We start from the raw sequence: 18163 nt of genomic DNA on the forward strand, positions 1-18163 counted from the left end.
AAATAGCCTACCCAGTGAGGTGATGAGATGGGCCTAAATGAGTCAATTTTCAGAAAGAGATTGAAACCCAGATGGGTCCTTAACAACGTGCTCTCTCCCACAGCCACTGGGAGGCAGCTAGGTGACAGTGTTGGACCTTTAGTCCAGATGATAAGAATTCAAATTCAGCCTCAGATACTCTAGCCAAGTCATTTCAGTCTGTCTGCCTCAATTTCCTTATCTGTAAAATGGGGATAATAATAGCACCCACCTCCCAGAGTGATGAGGATAAAATGAAATAAAAATGTTATAAAGTGTTCTGCTAACCTCAAAAGGTTAGCAGGTATCCCAAAGGTTACAGGGTGTCCCAAAATATTAGTGGAGTCTTAATGAATTAAAGGTTGTTATTATTGTTATCCTGTGAAAATATCAATTCCCTTCTGAGCCTCAGTTTCCTTATCTGTAAAATGTCTACAATTTAAGGAGAAGTTACTAACTTGGATTTGGTGAGGTGGGAGACAGAGCAAGGGAGGGAGGAACAAGGAAGGAACAGACCACCAACCCCCAACGGGGCTTCAAAGAAGGAAAACATAGGTTAGTATAGACCAGTCCTGGATTTATAGTCAAGAGGTATCCAGGGCTCAAATCTTGGTGCTGCTACCTACTACCTACGCAGTTCTAAGCAGGTTCTTTCCTCTCTCTGGCCCAGTTTCCTTCTGTGTAAAATGATCAAGTTATGTTAGGGGGTCTCTAGGTAGTCCTTCCACCAGCACCCCTCTGATCCCAGGGCATGCAGGCTGATTTGTCTTTGACAGTAGGGCTGGCTAAGCCACCTAGCTGCCTCCTAGTGACCACAGAGAGGGCACAGTTAGTAGCCCATGTGGGTGTCACTCCCTTTCTTACTGAAAACCAGTGCATTCAATTCTCCCGTCCCATCTCTTCAGCTCATAGGACAGGCTCCCTTAGACGTACACTCCCTCTGGACCACCCACACCCCAGATTCCCAATCCCTGGACTTCTCGGTAAGAGGGGAATAGTTTTTTGTTTGGTTTGGTTTTGATTTCAAACCAAGGCATATTTCTAACTTAGATGTTTGAGGATTCCCATTTCCCATGTGCCTCAACTACCTCCTAATTCCCTATTTTCCTTTCACAGACAAGGTCTTGTTTTGTTGTTTTGTTGTTGTTGTTGTTTTGGGGGTTTTTTTGAGTCCTTGAACTCTCCCTTCTCTTTTTGGCAGAGCAGGAAGAAACTGAGAATGATGTGAAGTTCATTTACAACAGATAAGCCACCTTCTCACAGGTCATGGGCAAAAGGGGGCTAGAGGTCAGTATTCCATGATCTACATAAAAGGGAAAGAAACAAGTTTCTTGGGACTGATACAGTTTGATTTCGCTTGGATCTCCAGTGGCCTCCTGGAGCGCTTGTACAACTTCAGAGAAGTTCCTACCACAATCCTCTTACTCAAAGATCGGTCCCACCTCACCATGTCGAGACAGGCTTTGTTCTCCCAGTCCCAGAAATGTTTACGACACAGGTTTTTGTTTTTTTATTCCTTCCTTTAATCTTAGGTGAAAGAGACACAGGGGTTCAAAAATAAAAACTTCTCCTCCCCTTCCCAGACCTTCACTGGCTTCCACACCCCCAGCCACCTCTTTCCCTCCCCAACAAGGGAAGAGAAAGGGGGACAAGGAGCAGGCATTTCATGCAGGAAAGGGGGAAAGTAGGGTATATGCCAAGCAAGGTTCTGGTCTCTTTCCAAATATAAATACACGTGTCAAAACTTGTGGAAAAACCACCAGCGCCACCATCACCACCACCAGCCCTCCGCCCCTCCCAGCCACTCTCCTCTCTCTCTCTGCTGATGTTTGGGGAGGAAGGTGGAGGAGGAGGTGGCCTCAGGGTACTAGTGGGCTCCAGACTACTGCATTCGCTGAGCGTGTGCCCCCCGAGCCTCCTGCTCCGTGTAGAACAGATGACACTCGGGATCTCCTCGGATAGTGGGAGCCCCCTGGATCAGTTTGCCAGTGTGGGGATTCACACACCAGCACTCCCCACGCTGACCGTTCAGAGACATCTTGCACTGGGGAGAGAAAAGAGGAGGGGGTGGGGAAGAGAGGAGCTCATCATTTTTTGCATTATCCATTAAGATTTCAGACAACTCTTAGATCACCCGCCCTCTGAGGCTCAGCCCAGCTGTCAATACGTTAGACCTCCCCCCAGATCTGTCAAGTCATTTCAGCTGAACGCTGTTGACAAGGAACAACATGAGCAGATCTAACCTTGGCGTGCGATTGGGAGGTAGGAGGAAGACCAGCTAGGACAAGTAAGGATTACCACATTTACAGATCTATATCTTCCCACCTAGCTTTTTGGCCTTGAAAGTGTCCAGTTAGATGGGAAATGCCAGCCCCTAAGGGTCAAGGACGGTACCCTCAAAACCATCCCTACTTTCCTATCCCTCCCCAATACCCTGGGTCCAGGTGCCCACTTGCCTGTTTGAGGTTGTAGAGGCCTTGCTTGTCACAGTTGGGGATGTGCAGAGAGTAGAGATGCTCCAAGGGACCACGCTCATCTGGGAGGCGCATGGTAGAAATCCGCTCCAGGACCTGATCCAGCTCCTGCTGGCAGGGGGTCTATGCAGGGCCAAGAAGGAGAGAGAGGAAGTTCAGAGAAGGGACAGAGAAAAAGAAGGCTGGGGGTGGAGAAGTTGTCTGCTGACCGACAAGGAGGGGAGCCAACTCCCACACAGCAGACAAGAGGGCAAGCTTGAGTTCTCTTCCCCCTCCCTGGCTCAGCCACAGCTCTGGGGAAAGGCTTCAATGGACGAGAAAAGGACCAAGGTTGGAGAGGGTGCAGAGGCTTGGAAAAACCATTTGCAGGAAGGAACTGCAACTGCATAATTCGAATGGCTAACTCGAGCACATCTACATCTACTGTGTGGAACAGCAAAGCAGAACTGAGTGGTTTGAACCCTACCTCGGGCATGTGCTAGTTGTGTGACCCTGGGCAGATCACTTACTCTAAGCCTCAGGTTCCTCATCTGGGTATAGCAATAGCATCCACACAGGAATGTCATAAGGATCAAATGAGATAACGTATGTAAGGCTCTTTCCAAGCTTTTAAGTACAATATCAATGTGTGTTGTTTTTAATTGTCATCATCATCACCAGGGCATCCCAGGTTTTATTCTCCTTTACCCCAAAAGTTTCTGCTACATTCCCAGACTGATAGCATCAAGGTTAAGGAGAGGCCCCTAAATGAGGTTCAGATCTGATTATATGTGTGCAAGTATTTAAGTATGAATATACACACATTTTTTAAAAATATATATATGTGTGTTCTATATTTACCTTTCTCTGGTCTAATCTTAAAGTCTAACATTTTTTTTTAAGTGAGGCAATGGGGGTTAAGCGACTTGCCCAGGGTCACACAGCTAGTAAGTGCTAAGTGTCTGAGGTCGGATTTGAACTCAGGTCCTCCTGAATCCAGGGCCGGTGCTCTATCTACTGCGCCACCTCGCTGCCCCTAATCTTAAAGTCTAATAAGAAATGGGAAGGAGCATAGATTTTGAGCCAGAAAGAACTTCAGAGGTCTTCTAGTCCAACCCTTTCGATTTACATGTGGAAAACCCCCCCAGAAAAACAGAGAGGCGAAGACAAGATGACATGAGTAGGAAAGCAGCTGATCCAGGGTCTGAAGCCAGATTCTGACTCCTTTCCATTACACACAATGGACATCTAACCCCTCCATCATCATCCCAACTGTGTAGAAAAAGCGGACGCCTGATTGGTCCATCATCCTCCCCATAGTTCAAAAAGGGCAGACACCTGATCGGTCCATTGTCCTCCCAATAATGCAGAAAAGATAACTAAGATTCAGATAGTGATTTGCCCAAGGTCATACTGCTACTAAATGACAAAGAGAGGGCTTAGAATCCATATCTCAGGCTTCTTAGTACAACACCATTTCCACAATTCTGTTATGTCCTCTCCCGGACATTTAATGCAGAAAAATTGAGTGCCTTCCATGTATACAGATTCTTATCAGCATGAGATTCCCCTTTCCCACCCATCCCTCTCTCCCTCTCCTCTGACCCTGGTAGGAGGTGGGCGCAGTTTTTTTGTGTCTTCATGGATATGATGATGCATGTTGACTTTGCCCAGCTGTCGGTGCTGCCCGATGACCTTCTCCCGGATCACTGCTAACTCCTTCATGCCAGACTTGTGGGGCTTCCGGCCCCCACCACCCAAGACGCTCACTGTCCCATCCACATGGTTCTCTGCCAGTCCACCATCCGAATCATCAATGGTATCTAAAGGAAAGAGAAAATTTTGACTCTGAAAGTTCATAGTATGTGGTTCTTTAAAAATTGTACAGGTCACCATGCCCATCCTCTTTAACTTCCAGAATTCATTGTAGGCCTTCACATGGAGTCTATGAAGTTATTTTCATTTAATATTTTGGTAACTGTATTTCAATATAATTGGTTTCCCTTTTAATTCTCTATATTTTATTTTATGCATTTAAAAATAGTATTCTGCAAAGGCATCTCCAGATAGCCAAAAAAAAAAGATACATGACATGAAAAAAAGGTTAAGAACCCCTGGTCTAGGCAGACTGGGGGGAAAGGGAGATAGTTGTTACCCTATTCTCAAAGCTCTTTGGAGAAAGCCATTCCAGGGTTTTCCAAATGTCAAAATCAAATATTGAAGTTCTGCCTCATGTCTCATTTAGATGCACTCCTCTTCCCATAATCTAATTTTTTAAACCCAGTCTATATCTGTCCTGAAAATTAAAGATGATCCATTCCTAGGCCCCCTTCTACAAAGCGCTCAATAGCGTGCCAAACAAGAGAATCGTGGTGGTTCTTCTAGTTAAGGAGTGTAACAAGAGGGAGAGGAGAAGGCTACAGCTGAGAGCTGTGGAAACAGGTGGAGCTCACTGCCTCACCAGAAGCCATGGTGGTCTTTTCTGAATTTCAGAACACAATTATTTAGAATACAAAGAATGGGGGTGAAGAGGACAAAGACTCCAAAATGAAAGGTTTCTAGTGGGGAGAGAAGCAAGGACCAGAATGACTTGTTTTCACTGGTGGAAGTCTCCTGGGGGTTCTGGGGGGAGCAGAGAAGGGAGAAAACAAAAGGGAACAGCCAGAGTTGGCAAAGCCCTCCGAAGTCCTTTTCTCCGCCACCCTGAGGGAAGGACGGAGGACCCTACCTCTGATCCTGAGAGATGTTGCTGTGGCTTCCCCTCTTCTTAGGGAACTCCCTGAAAAGTTACTGTACAATTTTTCTCACTAAGTCTCTCCCTCTTTGTGATGTCTCCTAACCACTGAGATCAGCAAGGTTGCTTCTTATGTCCAATTGAAACACCTCCTGTTCCAATTCAGTCAGTACATGGATGGAGTACTCTCCATACTCTTTGAGGTGCCACTGACTAATCCAAAAATAAGTAAGTTTTTATGACAAAGGAGGAGACAACACAAAGCAATTTCCTTTTATAGACTTCACTTGAAATGCATGACCTCATTAGAACTTCCTAACAACCATGTCAGGAGGGTACTGCAGTGTTTCGAATCCCCAATTTTAGGGATGATGTAGGGAAGTTCAGAAGGTTTGATCAACTTGCCCACAGTCATGCATCTAAAATGTTCCTGAATCCAAGCATCTAACCACTAGATGACATTGCCTCTTTTTTCATCATAAGGACCTGTTTAGTCTTTGTGTGTAACAGCTACCCAGAGATGTGGATTCTAAAAACTCCCCTAATCACTTTTTTCTTCAGTCTAAAGAATCCCAAAAGGTAGCATGGTGTAATAGAATGAAGTCAAGCTCAAATAGATATGGGGCCCACTAAATTATACATAGGGATCCCTGCGGACAAATATTGACTCAGAAAACCACACATGAACATTATCTATGTTCTGCTGTATTTTTATTTACTTTGTTTGATATTTCCCAATTCTATTTTCATCTGGTTCAGGCAAAACTTGGGCGTGTTGCTGGCCTGGATGCAGCCCATGTTTGACACCTAGAATTAGCCTTGCAGTCGGAAGACCTGGGTTCAAGAATGGCCTGTGAAAATGCTAGCTACGTAAATTACCTGGAACAAATCAATTAATTGATCTGTATCCGAGGCCACCCTCTAAGACCCTAAATTATGGAGGGTTTGCTTCCTCTGTGGAGGATGTTCCCACACTGGGCATTACCCACACTGATGATATCATCACCCCCGAAAATGAGGGGTGGAACTGAGTTTCTTTTTCTTCCCCTCATATAGCTAGCCTACCTCCCAATCTTTCTGTCACATTCATTGCTCTCTCTGGTCATGCCTAAATACCCACTGAAGTCCAGCAAAAGGGAAAGGGGGTTGATAACTGGGTTTATCTATCCCCCAGACCACTGAGCCTGAATGAGCCCAAGGATGCATTCTGACAGAGGACAGCATTGCAGTGTTTTCTTTCGTTTCATTTTTTTCTCATTCTTGAATATCACCTACCAACCCATCAAGAATCATGTAGGGAAACATCTCAAGGCTGAAGGAGAACTACAAGACTCTGCCACGAGAGTCACAGAACAGAACAGACTCCCCAGAGCAGTGTTCAACATTGAGCAAAGGAAATAACTTTGTGCGGCTGATTGTTCCGAGCACACCTGGGCTCTAGAGTCCCAGCCCCATACCTCACTGGCCATGTGATTGTTGAGGGCAAATTCATCCCCTCCCCGTGTAGATAGGGCCTGGGCTGTGCCTGCCTATCCTCCAGAGTTACAGTGAAGGGTAAGGCCATAAGGAGCAGCAGGAGAGGGGAGAGAGGAAAATACACTAGAACTGAGGCAATACAGCACAGTAGAAATAGAACTGGGAATCTGGAGATCCGGGTTCTGGTCCTGACCCATCAGCTATATGACCTTGCTCAATTTTCTCACTTGCAAAATAATGAGCGGCTTGAACAAAATAACCTTTTGTATCTCATGATTCCATATTAATTCATTGATTGACTAACAGCGGAGTAAATTCATGAAATAGTATCTTTCTGGGTCGGGATTTTGGGAATGTAGAGCAAAGGACAAGAATAAGGAAAGGGTAGGAAAAAATGGAGGGATAGAGAGAAATTAGGCTTCATAGAAAGAACATTACTCCATTACATCCCTCACTGTTATATTATTTAAAATGACGTATTATAAATAATATTGAATACCAATTATCAATGAAACTTATTTTGCAACTGTTGATTATTGAATACAATTACTTTCATAATATACCCTTACGTATAAAAACATCTTAGAGATCAGTCCCTCAAAGTTTCCATCAGGATTCTTTGTACATTCATTCCCATTCATTATTCCTCTTATAGGGCCATAGGGCCGACTTTTCTTCAACCTCAGCCTTTCAGTGAGGACAGAAACCCTTCCCTGCCTCTGTCTTTGTTTCTGGGAGAGCAATGAAAGGACCAGACCCCTGCATCCCTCTTCTTCCCTCTTCGTGCTCACTCTGGCTCTGAACTCCTAGGGCACTCTATAGGGAGGCAGAGCAAGATTTGACAGCAAAATATGTGCCAGAAGCAACTTGGGGACAACATGCCTGAGCATGGCCCAATAGGCCTCCATGCAAAGTGTGAGGAAAAAAAGAGCTTAGCCCAGCCCCCTCCCCTAGTCCAAACAGGACCAGGGGTAGCACGGGAGCAAGTCAGGACTTTTCACCCAGAGCTGCACTCCTGACAGGTCCCAACAAGAAGCCAAGTTTGGAAAAGGATTCACTTTTCTTGGAGACTCTTTTGCCCTTCCAAGCACATCTCCTCTTTAGCATTTTCTTGCCTCCTCAAACACCTTCTTTCCTACTTATTGTCCCCACTGTGCATCTGAAAAATTTCTAGTTTTTAGCTCTTCTTCTTTTCAAAGAAAAGGTCCCTAGGATACAATGTGGTATATGAGAAAGAGAAAAAAAACCACTAGAGTCAAAACACCTAAATTGGAGTTATCCAGATCAGTCACTTCTTAGCTCTATAACAAGGCTAGCCTCAGTTTCCTCATCTATAAAATGGGGATTACCCAAGTGCTACCTTCCTATAGCCCAATTATATGATAAAAGGTATTTCATGAATTGTCAAGTACTCAATAAGTATTAATTTTTTTATAGTTTGGATTGATAGCTTCTATTTTAATATCATCTTCATTTCAGGACATCCCCTCCCCTACCTACCCTTCCCATTCATGTGCCATGATTTATTTAGTCATCCCTCCATTACCAGTTTCTTCCTGCCACAAAAAGTCCCACTATAAATATTTTGAACTCCTTGGGCTATATGCTTCATAGTGATATATCTGGGTCAATGAATATCGACAATTTGGAAACTTTTCTTAGTATAATTCCAAACTGTTTTCCAGAACAGCTGAACCAATCTTCTAGTTCCACCAAAAGTATACTCATGTGCCTGTCTTTCCAAAGTCCCTCCAACATTGACCATGTCCATCTATTGTCATCTTTGCCAATTTACTGGCTAGAACAATTTCAAAATGTCAGAGTTGTTTCGATTTGCAGTTCTCATTATTAATGATCTGGAGCCCAAGGCTTAGATGATTTGTAATTCTTCTGAGAACTATTTGTTCAAATCCTTTGACCGGGGCAGATAGGTGGCACAGTAGATAAAGCAAAGATCCTGGATTCAGGAGGACCTGAGTTCAAATCCGGCCTCAGACACTTGACACTTACTAGCTGTGTGACCCTGGGTAAGTCACTTAACCCTCATTGCCCCACCAAAAACAAAAACAAAAAACAAACAAATCCCTTGACCACATATTCATTCAGGGATATTTAATGCAGAGATCCCATCCCCTTGTTTCCCCATCTACCCTCTCTCTTCCTGCCCTAAATGGACAGTTTCTCTTCTCCTCCTAATTTCATCGATTTTGTTTATGCTAAAGCTTTTCCATTCCATGCACTGTTGTGATCACTTCTCATCCTATGTTTGGTTAATAATTCTCATACTGGACATAGTCATAAAAATTCTCTGATCTGATTCTCTTCTATTTTTTTTTAATAGTGTGACCTTTACATTCAGTTCATCTATCCACTTTGACCTTGCCATATAGGTTCTCAGTATAAACCCCATTGCTGCCAACCTGCTTTCCAGTCTTCTTTTTTATTTTAATTTAAGTTGTTTTCTCATGAACTTAACAATCATCCTTTCCACTTTCCTTGGCAATTCTTATCAAATAGAGGATTCTCTAAGAACTTATATTCTTATGTTTGCTAAGCACCATTACTGAGTTTGATGGTTTCCATTTCTTCCTTCCCTGCTCTGTTTGACAGATCTACTTTTCTATTTATAAACCAATTTGGCATGAAATATGTCATTACTGACATTGGCCTTGGTATATAGAATGACCTCAGCAGGTTCTCCATCATTGCTGACATATGGTTGTTTTTGTTGTTTGTTCTTCGTTCTCAAAGAGGACCATGACATCGGGGTGATGTTATGACCTGCAGTGAATTGAATATAAGCGAGGGAGGACTGTGCAATGTCACCAACCTCACTCTCTCCTCCAGAGACATCTGGGTCCAGTGGCAAGATATACATCAGGATGACTGGAGATGGCCCTGGATATTTAAGGCACTTGGGGTTAAGTAACTTTTCCAGGGTCACACAGCTATTAAGTGTCTGAGGTGAGATTCGAACTCAGGTCCTTTTGACTCCAGGGCCAGTGCTCTATCCACTATGCCACCTAGCTGCCCCGCTGACATATGATGGAGCCCAGGTATAAGTGGCTCATTTAATAATAGTAAATAATAATAGGAATACTAATATCTTGCATTTAAGCACTTTTCCATTCATTATTTAATGTAGTTTTTATAGCAGCCTCACCTACTTAGAAGACCTCCAAGAACCAAGAACTGAGCTGAAAATTCAGTCAAAACAGATATCCCAAAGTTCCTTCCCTGAAGCTCCCATACTTTATTCCTTCAAGATCCCCTCAGAATATTGATATGGGGTTCTAATATACCCAGTTTTTAAATAGTTCTAAAATGCTTGGTTTTCTAGTTTCCCATTGCACCACAGACTAGAAAGAAAAAATAAATAATAAATAGGGGAAGGAATACCTTGAGGTCAGGGGCTGTCTTTTCCCTTTCTTTGTATGGCCTACTGCTTAGCACAGTGCCTGTTGTTATTTGTTAGTTGTTTCAGTTGTGCCCAGCTCTTTGTGACCCTATTTGGGATTTTCTCGGCAAAGATACTTGGGGTGGTTTGCTATTTCCTTTTCCAGCTCATTTTACAAGTGAGGAAACTGAGGCAAACAGGGTTAAGTGACTTGCTTAGGGTCACACAGCTAGTATCTGAGACGACATCTGAATTCAGGTCTTCCTGACCCCAAGCCCAGCACTCTATCCACTTCACCACCTAGCTGCCCCATCTGGGTGCTTATGAGGTTTTTAAAGTGATGCCAAGTTCTAAATATGTGATCCTGTAATTCTGAAAGCCATATATCATAGAATCCCCTTACAGGGCATTATTAACCTTCTTCCATTGTATCAATTGCTGCTACACCCAAGTATTCCTTCCTTCTTTCTACTCTTGTGAGCAGGGTGTGTAGCAGGAAAATGCAGATCCCTAAGGATATGGGATGAGTCTGAAGGTGAGGATTGGGTTTCTCCCTTATTCCTTTCCTATAGGGTTCTGCTAGATGAAAATAACAAGTCAAAACTCGATTCAGAATCCTTTCAACTCTAACTTCCTACATCAGGGCAGCTCATCTTTAAGCATCATAGCCAAGCATCATAATGAACCATAAAGGGACAGTGAGGAGGGAGCTTGAAAAAGGAAGTCCCCGTATCAAACCCCAGACAGTTACCAGAGATGGAAAGCTCACTGGAGGCAAGGAGGAGGAAGAACTGAGCTAAGTAACTTTGGGAACTTCTGGGAATGAAATAAAGAATATTAACTGAGATCTGAACATGGCCTCAAACTCATTATCTCCCTAAAACACTCTGTGGCATAACCACAGCCTAGGTTCCTACTATATGTGACCTGAGTGTTATAATGTGCTAAGCACTGCCCAGTTGATCCATTGACTTTTTTTTTTTAAGTGAGGCAATTGGGGTTAAGTGACTTGCCCAGGGTCACACAGCTAGTAAGTGTTAAGTGTCTGAGGCTGGATTTGAACCCAGGTACTCCTGACTCCAGGGCCGGTGCTCTATCCACTGCGCCACCTAACTGCCCCCCCCTTTTTTTTTATCCATTGCCTTTTAGACACGATGCACAGTTAAAACCTTCTGCCATTTATTTCCCCCCACCCCAGCCCCAGTTTTCTCACTGTACAAGTAAATCCACCTTCCTCCAGAAAGTTGAATAAGATAAGTCAGATCCTAAATGAGTCAGGAAGACCTGAATTCAAATGTGGTCTCAGACCCTTACTAGCTGTGTGACCCTAAGCAAGTCACTTAACCCTGTTTGCCTCAGTTTCCTCATTTGTGAAATGAGTTGGAAAAGGAAATAGCAAACCACTCTAGTATCTTTGCCAAGAAAATCCCAAATAGGGTCACAAAGAGCTGGGCACAACTGAAACAACTAACAAACAACAACAGGCGAGTCACTAAACTCTCTGCCTCAGTTTCCTCATCTTTAAAATGGGGATATAACAGCACCTACTTCCCAGGGTTGTTATAAGGATCAAATAATATATGTAAAAAGTGTTTAGAAAGTGCCTGGCACATTGTAGGCATTATATAAATGTTAGCTGTTGTTGGGATGATGGTGGTGGTGATGACATTTCTTCCCATTTAGTTTAGCCTGTAATGGAATTTTTGTCAGTCAATATATATAAGTTCATACAAGTCTAAAGCCCTGAGGTGAGATAATAACCCAATTTGTCAGTGCAAGTGGGAGTTAGCATAATCACCCCAAGGCATGGGCCCCAGCCCTATATGCCTGATGTACTTCAATATCACCTCTTTGTCTTTGGCACTGTTATCTCTGACACACTGCAGGAAGTTTTCAGATTTGCCTACTATAAGTTACTTAAGAGAGCACATGAGAGGTTAGCATCAGGGACTGAGAATGAAAGATTTACTTTTATCCTCAGAGAGACGGTCTACTTTTCTGGTCTAGCGTTTCCATGGGCAAGCTAGGTAGCACAGTGGATAGAGCATCAGCCCTAGAGTAAGGAGGACCTGAATTCAAATCCTGCCTCAGACATTTACTACCTGTATAACCCTGGGCAAGTCACTTAACCTTCATTGCCTCAGTTCCTCATCTATAAAATGAACTGTAGGGGCGGCTAGGTGGCGCAGTGGATAGAGCACCGGCCCTGGAGTCAGGAGTACCTGAGTTCAAATCCGGCCTCAGACGCTTAACACTTACTAGCTGTGTGACCCTGGGCAAGTCACTTAACCCCAATTGCCTCACTAAAAAAAAAAAAAAAAAAAAAAAAATGAACTGTAGAAGGAAAGAACAACCCACTCCAGTATCCTTGCCAAGAAAACCCCAAATGATGTCACAAAGAGCTGGGGGGGGCACAGCTAGGTGGCACAGTGGATAGAGCACCAACCCTGGATTCAGGAGGACCTGAGTTCAAATCCGGCCTTAGATACTTGACACTTACTAGGTGTGTAACCCTGGGCAAGTCACTTAACCCCAAGTGCCTCACCAAAAACAAAAACAAACAAAACAAAGAGTTGAGCATGACTGAAACAACTGAACAACAAAAATTTTCCAATATCCTAGATTTCAGGATTTTTTTCTCTTTCTTTTGCAATTGTACAGTAGTCTGTTTTCTGCTATCTCTCTTAAATATCAAACCAAGTCTTTTCCTAACTTTTGCATGTCTTTTTGGCATTCAAAGCCCTTTATAACCTACCACCCCCTGATTCTACCTTTCTAGTTTTATTGCACCTTACAAGTGGACTTCACACATGCACACACGCACTGTCCTTTGATCCAATAATACTAGCCTCTCCTTGCTATTCCTCGAACAAGACACTCACTCTCCCAACTCCAGGTCCTCCCCCCTGCCAGGAAGGATCTCCATTCTTATCTCTGCCTCCTGTCTTCCTTCAAGTCTCAGCTAACATCCCACCTGCTCTGGGACACCTTTCCCAAACACTCTTATTTTTAGTGCCTTTCTCTGTTAATTATATCCAATTTTTCCTTTATGTAGCTGTTTCGGGTACATATTTGTTTGCATGTTTTCTCCAGCTCCTGGAGAACCCGGACTGTCTGTCTTTTGCCTTTCGTTGTAACCCAGCACTTAGCATAGTGCCTGGAACCTAATAGGTTTATTCATTTACTGATTCATGTAAGAGTTCTCACCCAGGACAGTTTGGCTTCTCACCTGAAGGATGAGGGGGTGACTTTCAGGTGACCCCAGGTCATTGATCCCTGAAGTTAGAGTGTAACGTATCCTGGGAAAATCTGTAGGGATTAAACTTTTCTTTTTGAACTAGGAAACTTGATTTTCCTTTTCTTTTTAAATGAATCTGTGATTAAACCCAACCTCTGTTCTAGAGTAAAAGGAATCCTTTAATGGGAAAGGGAGGGGATAAAATACCCCAGTTCCCCTTAGGTGGCAGCTTTGCTGAAGCACTAGGCAGCTGACTGAAACCAGAGCAAAAAAGAAAGAGAGAGGACCCTAGCCCCACCTGGAGCCATTGAGCCAATTTTTCTACACAAGCTTCAAGCCAAATTTGTTTAGTTTCCCAAATGAAGGGTAAGGGCAACCCCTGGACAACCCCTGGTCCCTAATCCATGTGAGGGGAGTCCCCTGTCCTCAGGAAATGCTATAAGGGACCAGGCTTTCCTCTAATAAGGGATGCTTGTTTCTTTTCCTTTCTCTTTTCTTAATTTTATCAGTTAGGGGAAGGCCTTTTTACAAGCACCAATATAGGTGTTAACCTACTATAATGTTGTTTATAAGTATTAGTTTGTTAAATTATACCACTATGTATTTGAAAGAATAAAAAAATGTTAATTATCAGATTTGGTTATGAACTGTGCCACTTAAATTTTTTTCCTGAGGTACCGGAAAAGGCATTTGAAATAGATGATGAAGAACCTCTCCAGAATTTAGAACTATGGGTTTTTTCCAAATATACTCCAGTAGATTTGCTGGGGACAGCAAATATGAAAACTAGGGGTGGGGGAGACTCTAGAGAGTGACTGAGTAAATCAATCAAATTATTCCACTCTACCTAAGGTAAGTGATAAAATGCTATACCCAGCATCTTAACCAGTTGGAAATGATTGAAGACATTTCAGCTAAGTGAGAAAAGGCCTTGATCAATGTAAATGTCTCTGATGAGCCACTAGAAGTGACATTGTACAGGAAGAGTGTTCAGAGTGGCTAAAGACATTTAATCACACTCTAGGGGTTGTCTCTAAAATACCAAGCTAGTTCAGACCTGAGAAAAATTCAAGAGATCGTAGCAAGTCAGGAGAGAGCTTTCCAGCAAAGCCCCTGTGGTGGAACTGTTTAGGAGAGAAAAGTACCTTGCCTTGACACTAGGTCTCCTTCCTCCTCCCCTTGAACAGAGAAGGATCTCATGGGCTTCAACAGCGGACTTGCCATCAGAGTCTATACTGGGAGCCGAGAATGATGCCAATCCAAAGCTCTGTAAAGAGCCCAGCAGAAAAAATCTAGACCACATCTAAGGGGGAACATCTTGAGGACTCCTATTAAAAGGACTTCCAGGACCTGTGAATTACCCCTTTGCAACATATGTTCCCTAAGCTTGAACCCCACTTTCCCTTGGACTCTATATGTACCAATGAGAGGGTTTGTCACAGACTTTGGGGAAAATGTTTTATACAAACTATTCTTACTAGATACCCTTAATAAATACCCCTTTCTAAAAGCCACTTAAGTCTTGCTAACTTATTGATGATCAACTAAGAGTCATGGGGGGAAGCACACAAGTAGGCCAGATATACTTGAAACCCCTCAGGAATAACCCTAGAACTTGAGGGGTGAAGCATTAACCATGCTCTTCGGGGCAGCTAGGTGGTGCAGTGGATAGAGCACCGGCCCTGGAGTCAGGAGGACCTGAGTTCAAATCCGACCTCAGACACTTAACACTTACTAGCTGTGTGACCCTGGGCAAGTCACTTAACCCCAATTGCCCCGCAAAAAAACCCCAACAAAAACAAAAACAAAAAACCATGCTCTTCTATTCAAGTGAATTTGGGACAGTTGCCTCAGAACACATACTCTGTAAGTTTAAATGGCATCTGTGCAGAAAACAACCCTCATGATCACCCCAACCACTAGATATCACATCCTCAACTGACCCCACCCTGACACCCCTATCCCAGACAGTTTCCAACACTCTCTCACTTTGTGGTGGGAGAGGAGAACAATTTTGGGAGACCTCAACACCGTTCCCAATACTCATAAGACCCTCCCAGACTAGCAACTATCAAATTAAGAGATGACATAATCAGAGATGAAGATGACTGAAAATCTGTTCACTCAACATGTTTCTTCTCTTTCTTCTCCTCCTTCAATTACTGACAGTTCTGGATATTGCAGTTTTGACATTTCGAAAACTCACTTAGGTAATTCTCCCCATGAACCCTCCTTTGCCCATTTATAAATTTAGTTTTGGTGTCCTGTCTCCTGTGGATAATGTTTACTAGTATTTCCCTGTGTGTGTTCCCTACCTTCTCACTCCAAGTTGTATGGGCAAAGAAATGAAGGGACCAGCTAATTAATGCTTATTGTGGCACTAGGCGCTTTTTGAAGGGTCCTTCTCACCTACACCCCAAGCCTGAAATATCTATCTCAAAGTGAAATGCATTTAGTGTCTGCTCCTCCCTAAAATGACCCCCAACTCACCACTACAAGGTTTCCAGGGACTACTGGTGAGACAAGAATCATTTTTGCATGGTGTGTTATATGGTGACATATTATACTATATACATAATGCCATTTGTTGTTGTTCAGTTGTTTCAGTCATTTCAGACTTTTCACAACCCCATTTGGGCTTTTCTTGTCAGAGATACTGGAGCGGTTTGCCATTTCCTTCTCTAGCTCATATTATAGAAGAGGAACTGAGGAAAATGGGGTTAAGTGACTTGCCCAGAGTCACACAGCTAGTAAGTGGCTGAGGCTGAAGTTGAACTCAGGAAGATGAGTCTTACTGATTCCAAGCTCAGTGCTCTATCCACTGACTCATCTAGCTGTCCCAGAAGTGATTTCTTTTTTTTTTTTAATTTTAATAAACATTTTTATTTAAAGTTCCAAATTCTATCCTTCCCTTCCCTCTCCCTGAGGTGGTAAGCAATCAGATATAGGTTATACATGTGCAATTATGTAAAACATTACCATTATGGTCATTTTATATAAGAAGACTTGAATAAAAGAAAAAATTGAAAGAAAGAAAGTAAAAAATAGCCTGCTTCAGCCTGTGTTCAATCAACATCAGTTCTTTCTTTGGAGGTGGATAGTATGCTTCATCATTAGTCCTTTGGGGTTGTCTTTGATCATTGTTTTGCTGAGAATAGTTGATATTCACAGTTTTTCATCAAACAATATTGCTGTCACTGTGCACCACGTTCTCTTGGTTCTGCTCACTTCACTATAAATCAGTTCATATGAGTCTTTCCAGGCCTTTCTGAAATCATCATGTTTGTCATTTCTTTTTTGGAGGGTGGGGAGGTGGGGGTGGGAATGAGGGCTAAGTGACTTGCCCAGGGCCACACAGCTAGTAAGTGTCAAGTGTCTGAGGTTAGACCTGAACCCAGGTCCTCTTGAATCCAGGGCCAGCAACCCTGTATGTTTGTCATTTCTTATTGCACAATAATATTCCACTGCAATCATATACCACAGCTTGTTTAGCCATTCACCAATTGATAGGCATCCGTTTGATTTCCAACACAATTCTTAGCCACCACAAAAAGAACTGTTAAAAATGTTTTTGTACAAATAGGTGTTTTTCTCTTTTAGGGGATATCTTTGGGATATAAAGCTAGCAGTGGTATTGCAGGATCAAAGGGTATGCACAGTTTTATAGCCCTTTGGGCATAGTTCCAAATTGCTCTCCAGAGTGGTTGGATCAGTTCACAACTCCACCAACAGTGGCTTAGTGTCCCAGATTTCCCATGTCCCCTCCAACATCCAACATTTTCCTTTTTTGTTACAGAGTTGTTTTAATTTACATTTCTTTGATCAATCATGATTTAGATAATTTTTTTCATATGACTATAGATAGCTTTGATTTCTTTGAAAACTGCCTGTTCCTATCTTTTGACCACTTATCAATTGGGGAGTGACTTGTAGTTTTATAAATTTGACTCAATTCTCTATAAATTTGAAAAATGAGGCCTTTATCAAAGATACTTGTTTCAAAAATTCTTTCCCAGTTTTCTGCTTTCCTTATAATTTTGGTTGCATTGGTTTTGTTTGTGCAAAAGCTTTTTTAATTTCATATAATCAAAATTATCTATTTTACATTTTGCAATGCTAATGGTCCTAAATTCTTCCTCTGTCCATAAATCTGACAGATAAACTATTCCATGCTCTCTTAATTTGCTTATGGTATCACCCTTTATGTGTAAATCCTGTACCCATTTTGACCTTATTTTAGTATACAGTGTGAGATGTTGGTCTATATCTAGTTTCTGTCCTACTGTTTTCTAGTTTTCCCAGAAGTTTTTATCAAATAATGATCTTTTTGTTCCAAAAGCTTGGATCTTTGGGTTTATCATATACTAGATTACTATAGTCTTTTTCTATAGTGTAATTCATACCTGTTCTATTCTACTGATCAGAAAGGGTGATTTCTAAGCTACCTTCCAGTTCTAGATCTAATAAGGAGTGGAGTTTTTGTCCACCTTAAAAGATGTTTTAAAAAAATTTTCCTTCTCTCAGCCTTCCCTAGCCTCAGTTCTTTAGCTTTTCTACACAGATGTTCCTATTCAAAGAGATGGGGGAGGGAGAGGATATTTCTCTGAGTCACTGGAAACACTGGAAACACAAATTGACCCGCAGTGGTCAGGCTGCATTGTTTTTTCTGAGGCCTTAGTCAACAAACGGGTTCCCCAGTGATGGTACTATGGCCTGGATCTGCATAAATACTCTGCCCAGGGTTGGCCAGAGTAGGCAGGAACTCTTTCTCCCAGACCCCAATCATTAAGATGGGAAACTAAAGGCATAAATTTGTTCTACCCCGGCCCTACCATTTCCCAGAATAA

General features: G+C 42.7%; 1 protein-coding gene across 1 annotated transcript in view; it reads right to left on the reverse strand.

Moving 5' to 3' along the window:
- Window positions 1–1517: 1517 nt before the first annotated feature.
- The window catches only part of IGFBP2 (insulin like growth factor binding protein 2), a 41239-nt gene continuing 24593 nt past the window's right edge, over window positions 1518–18163 (reverse strand). The window contains exons 2-4 of the mRNA XM_043996655.1: window positions 4077–4294; window positions 2475–2615; window positions 1518–2062 (exon numbers count right to left, since the gene is read on the reverse strand). Coding sequence (XP_043852590.1) covers window positions 1901–2062; window positions 2475–2615; window positions 4077–4294 — 521 coding nt within the window. The 3' untranslated portion in view covers window positions 1518–1900. The remainder of the gene's footprint in view (window positions 2063–2474; window positions 2616–4076; window positions 4295–18163) is intronic.

Source organism: Dromiciops gliroides, chromosome 3 (genome assembly GCF_019393635.1).
Source record: "Dromiciops gliroides isolate mDroGli1 chromosome 3, mDroGli1.pri, whole genome shotgun sequence".
Classification (NCBI taxonomy): domain Eukaryota; kingdom Metazoa; phylum Chordata; class Mammalia; order Microbiotheria; family Microbiotheriidae; genus Dromiciops; species Dromiciops gliroides.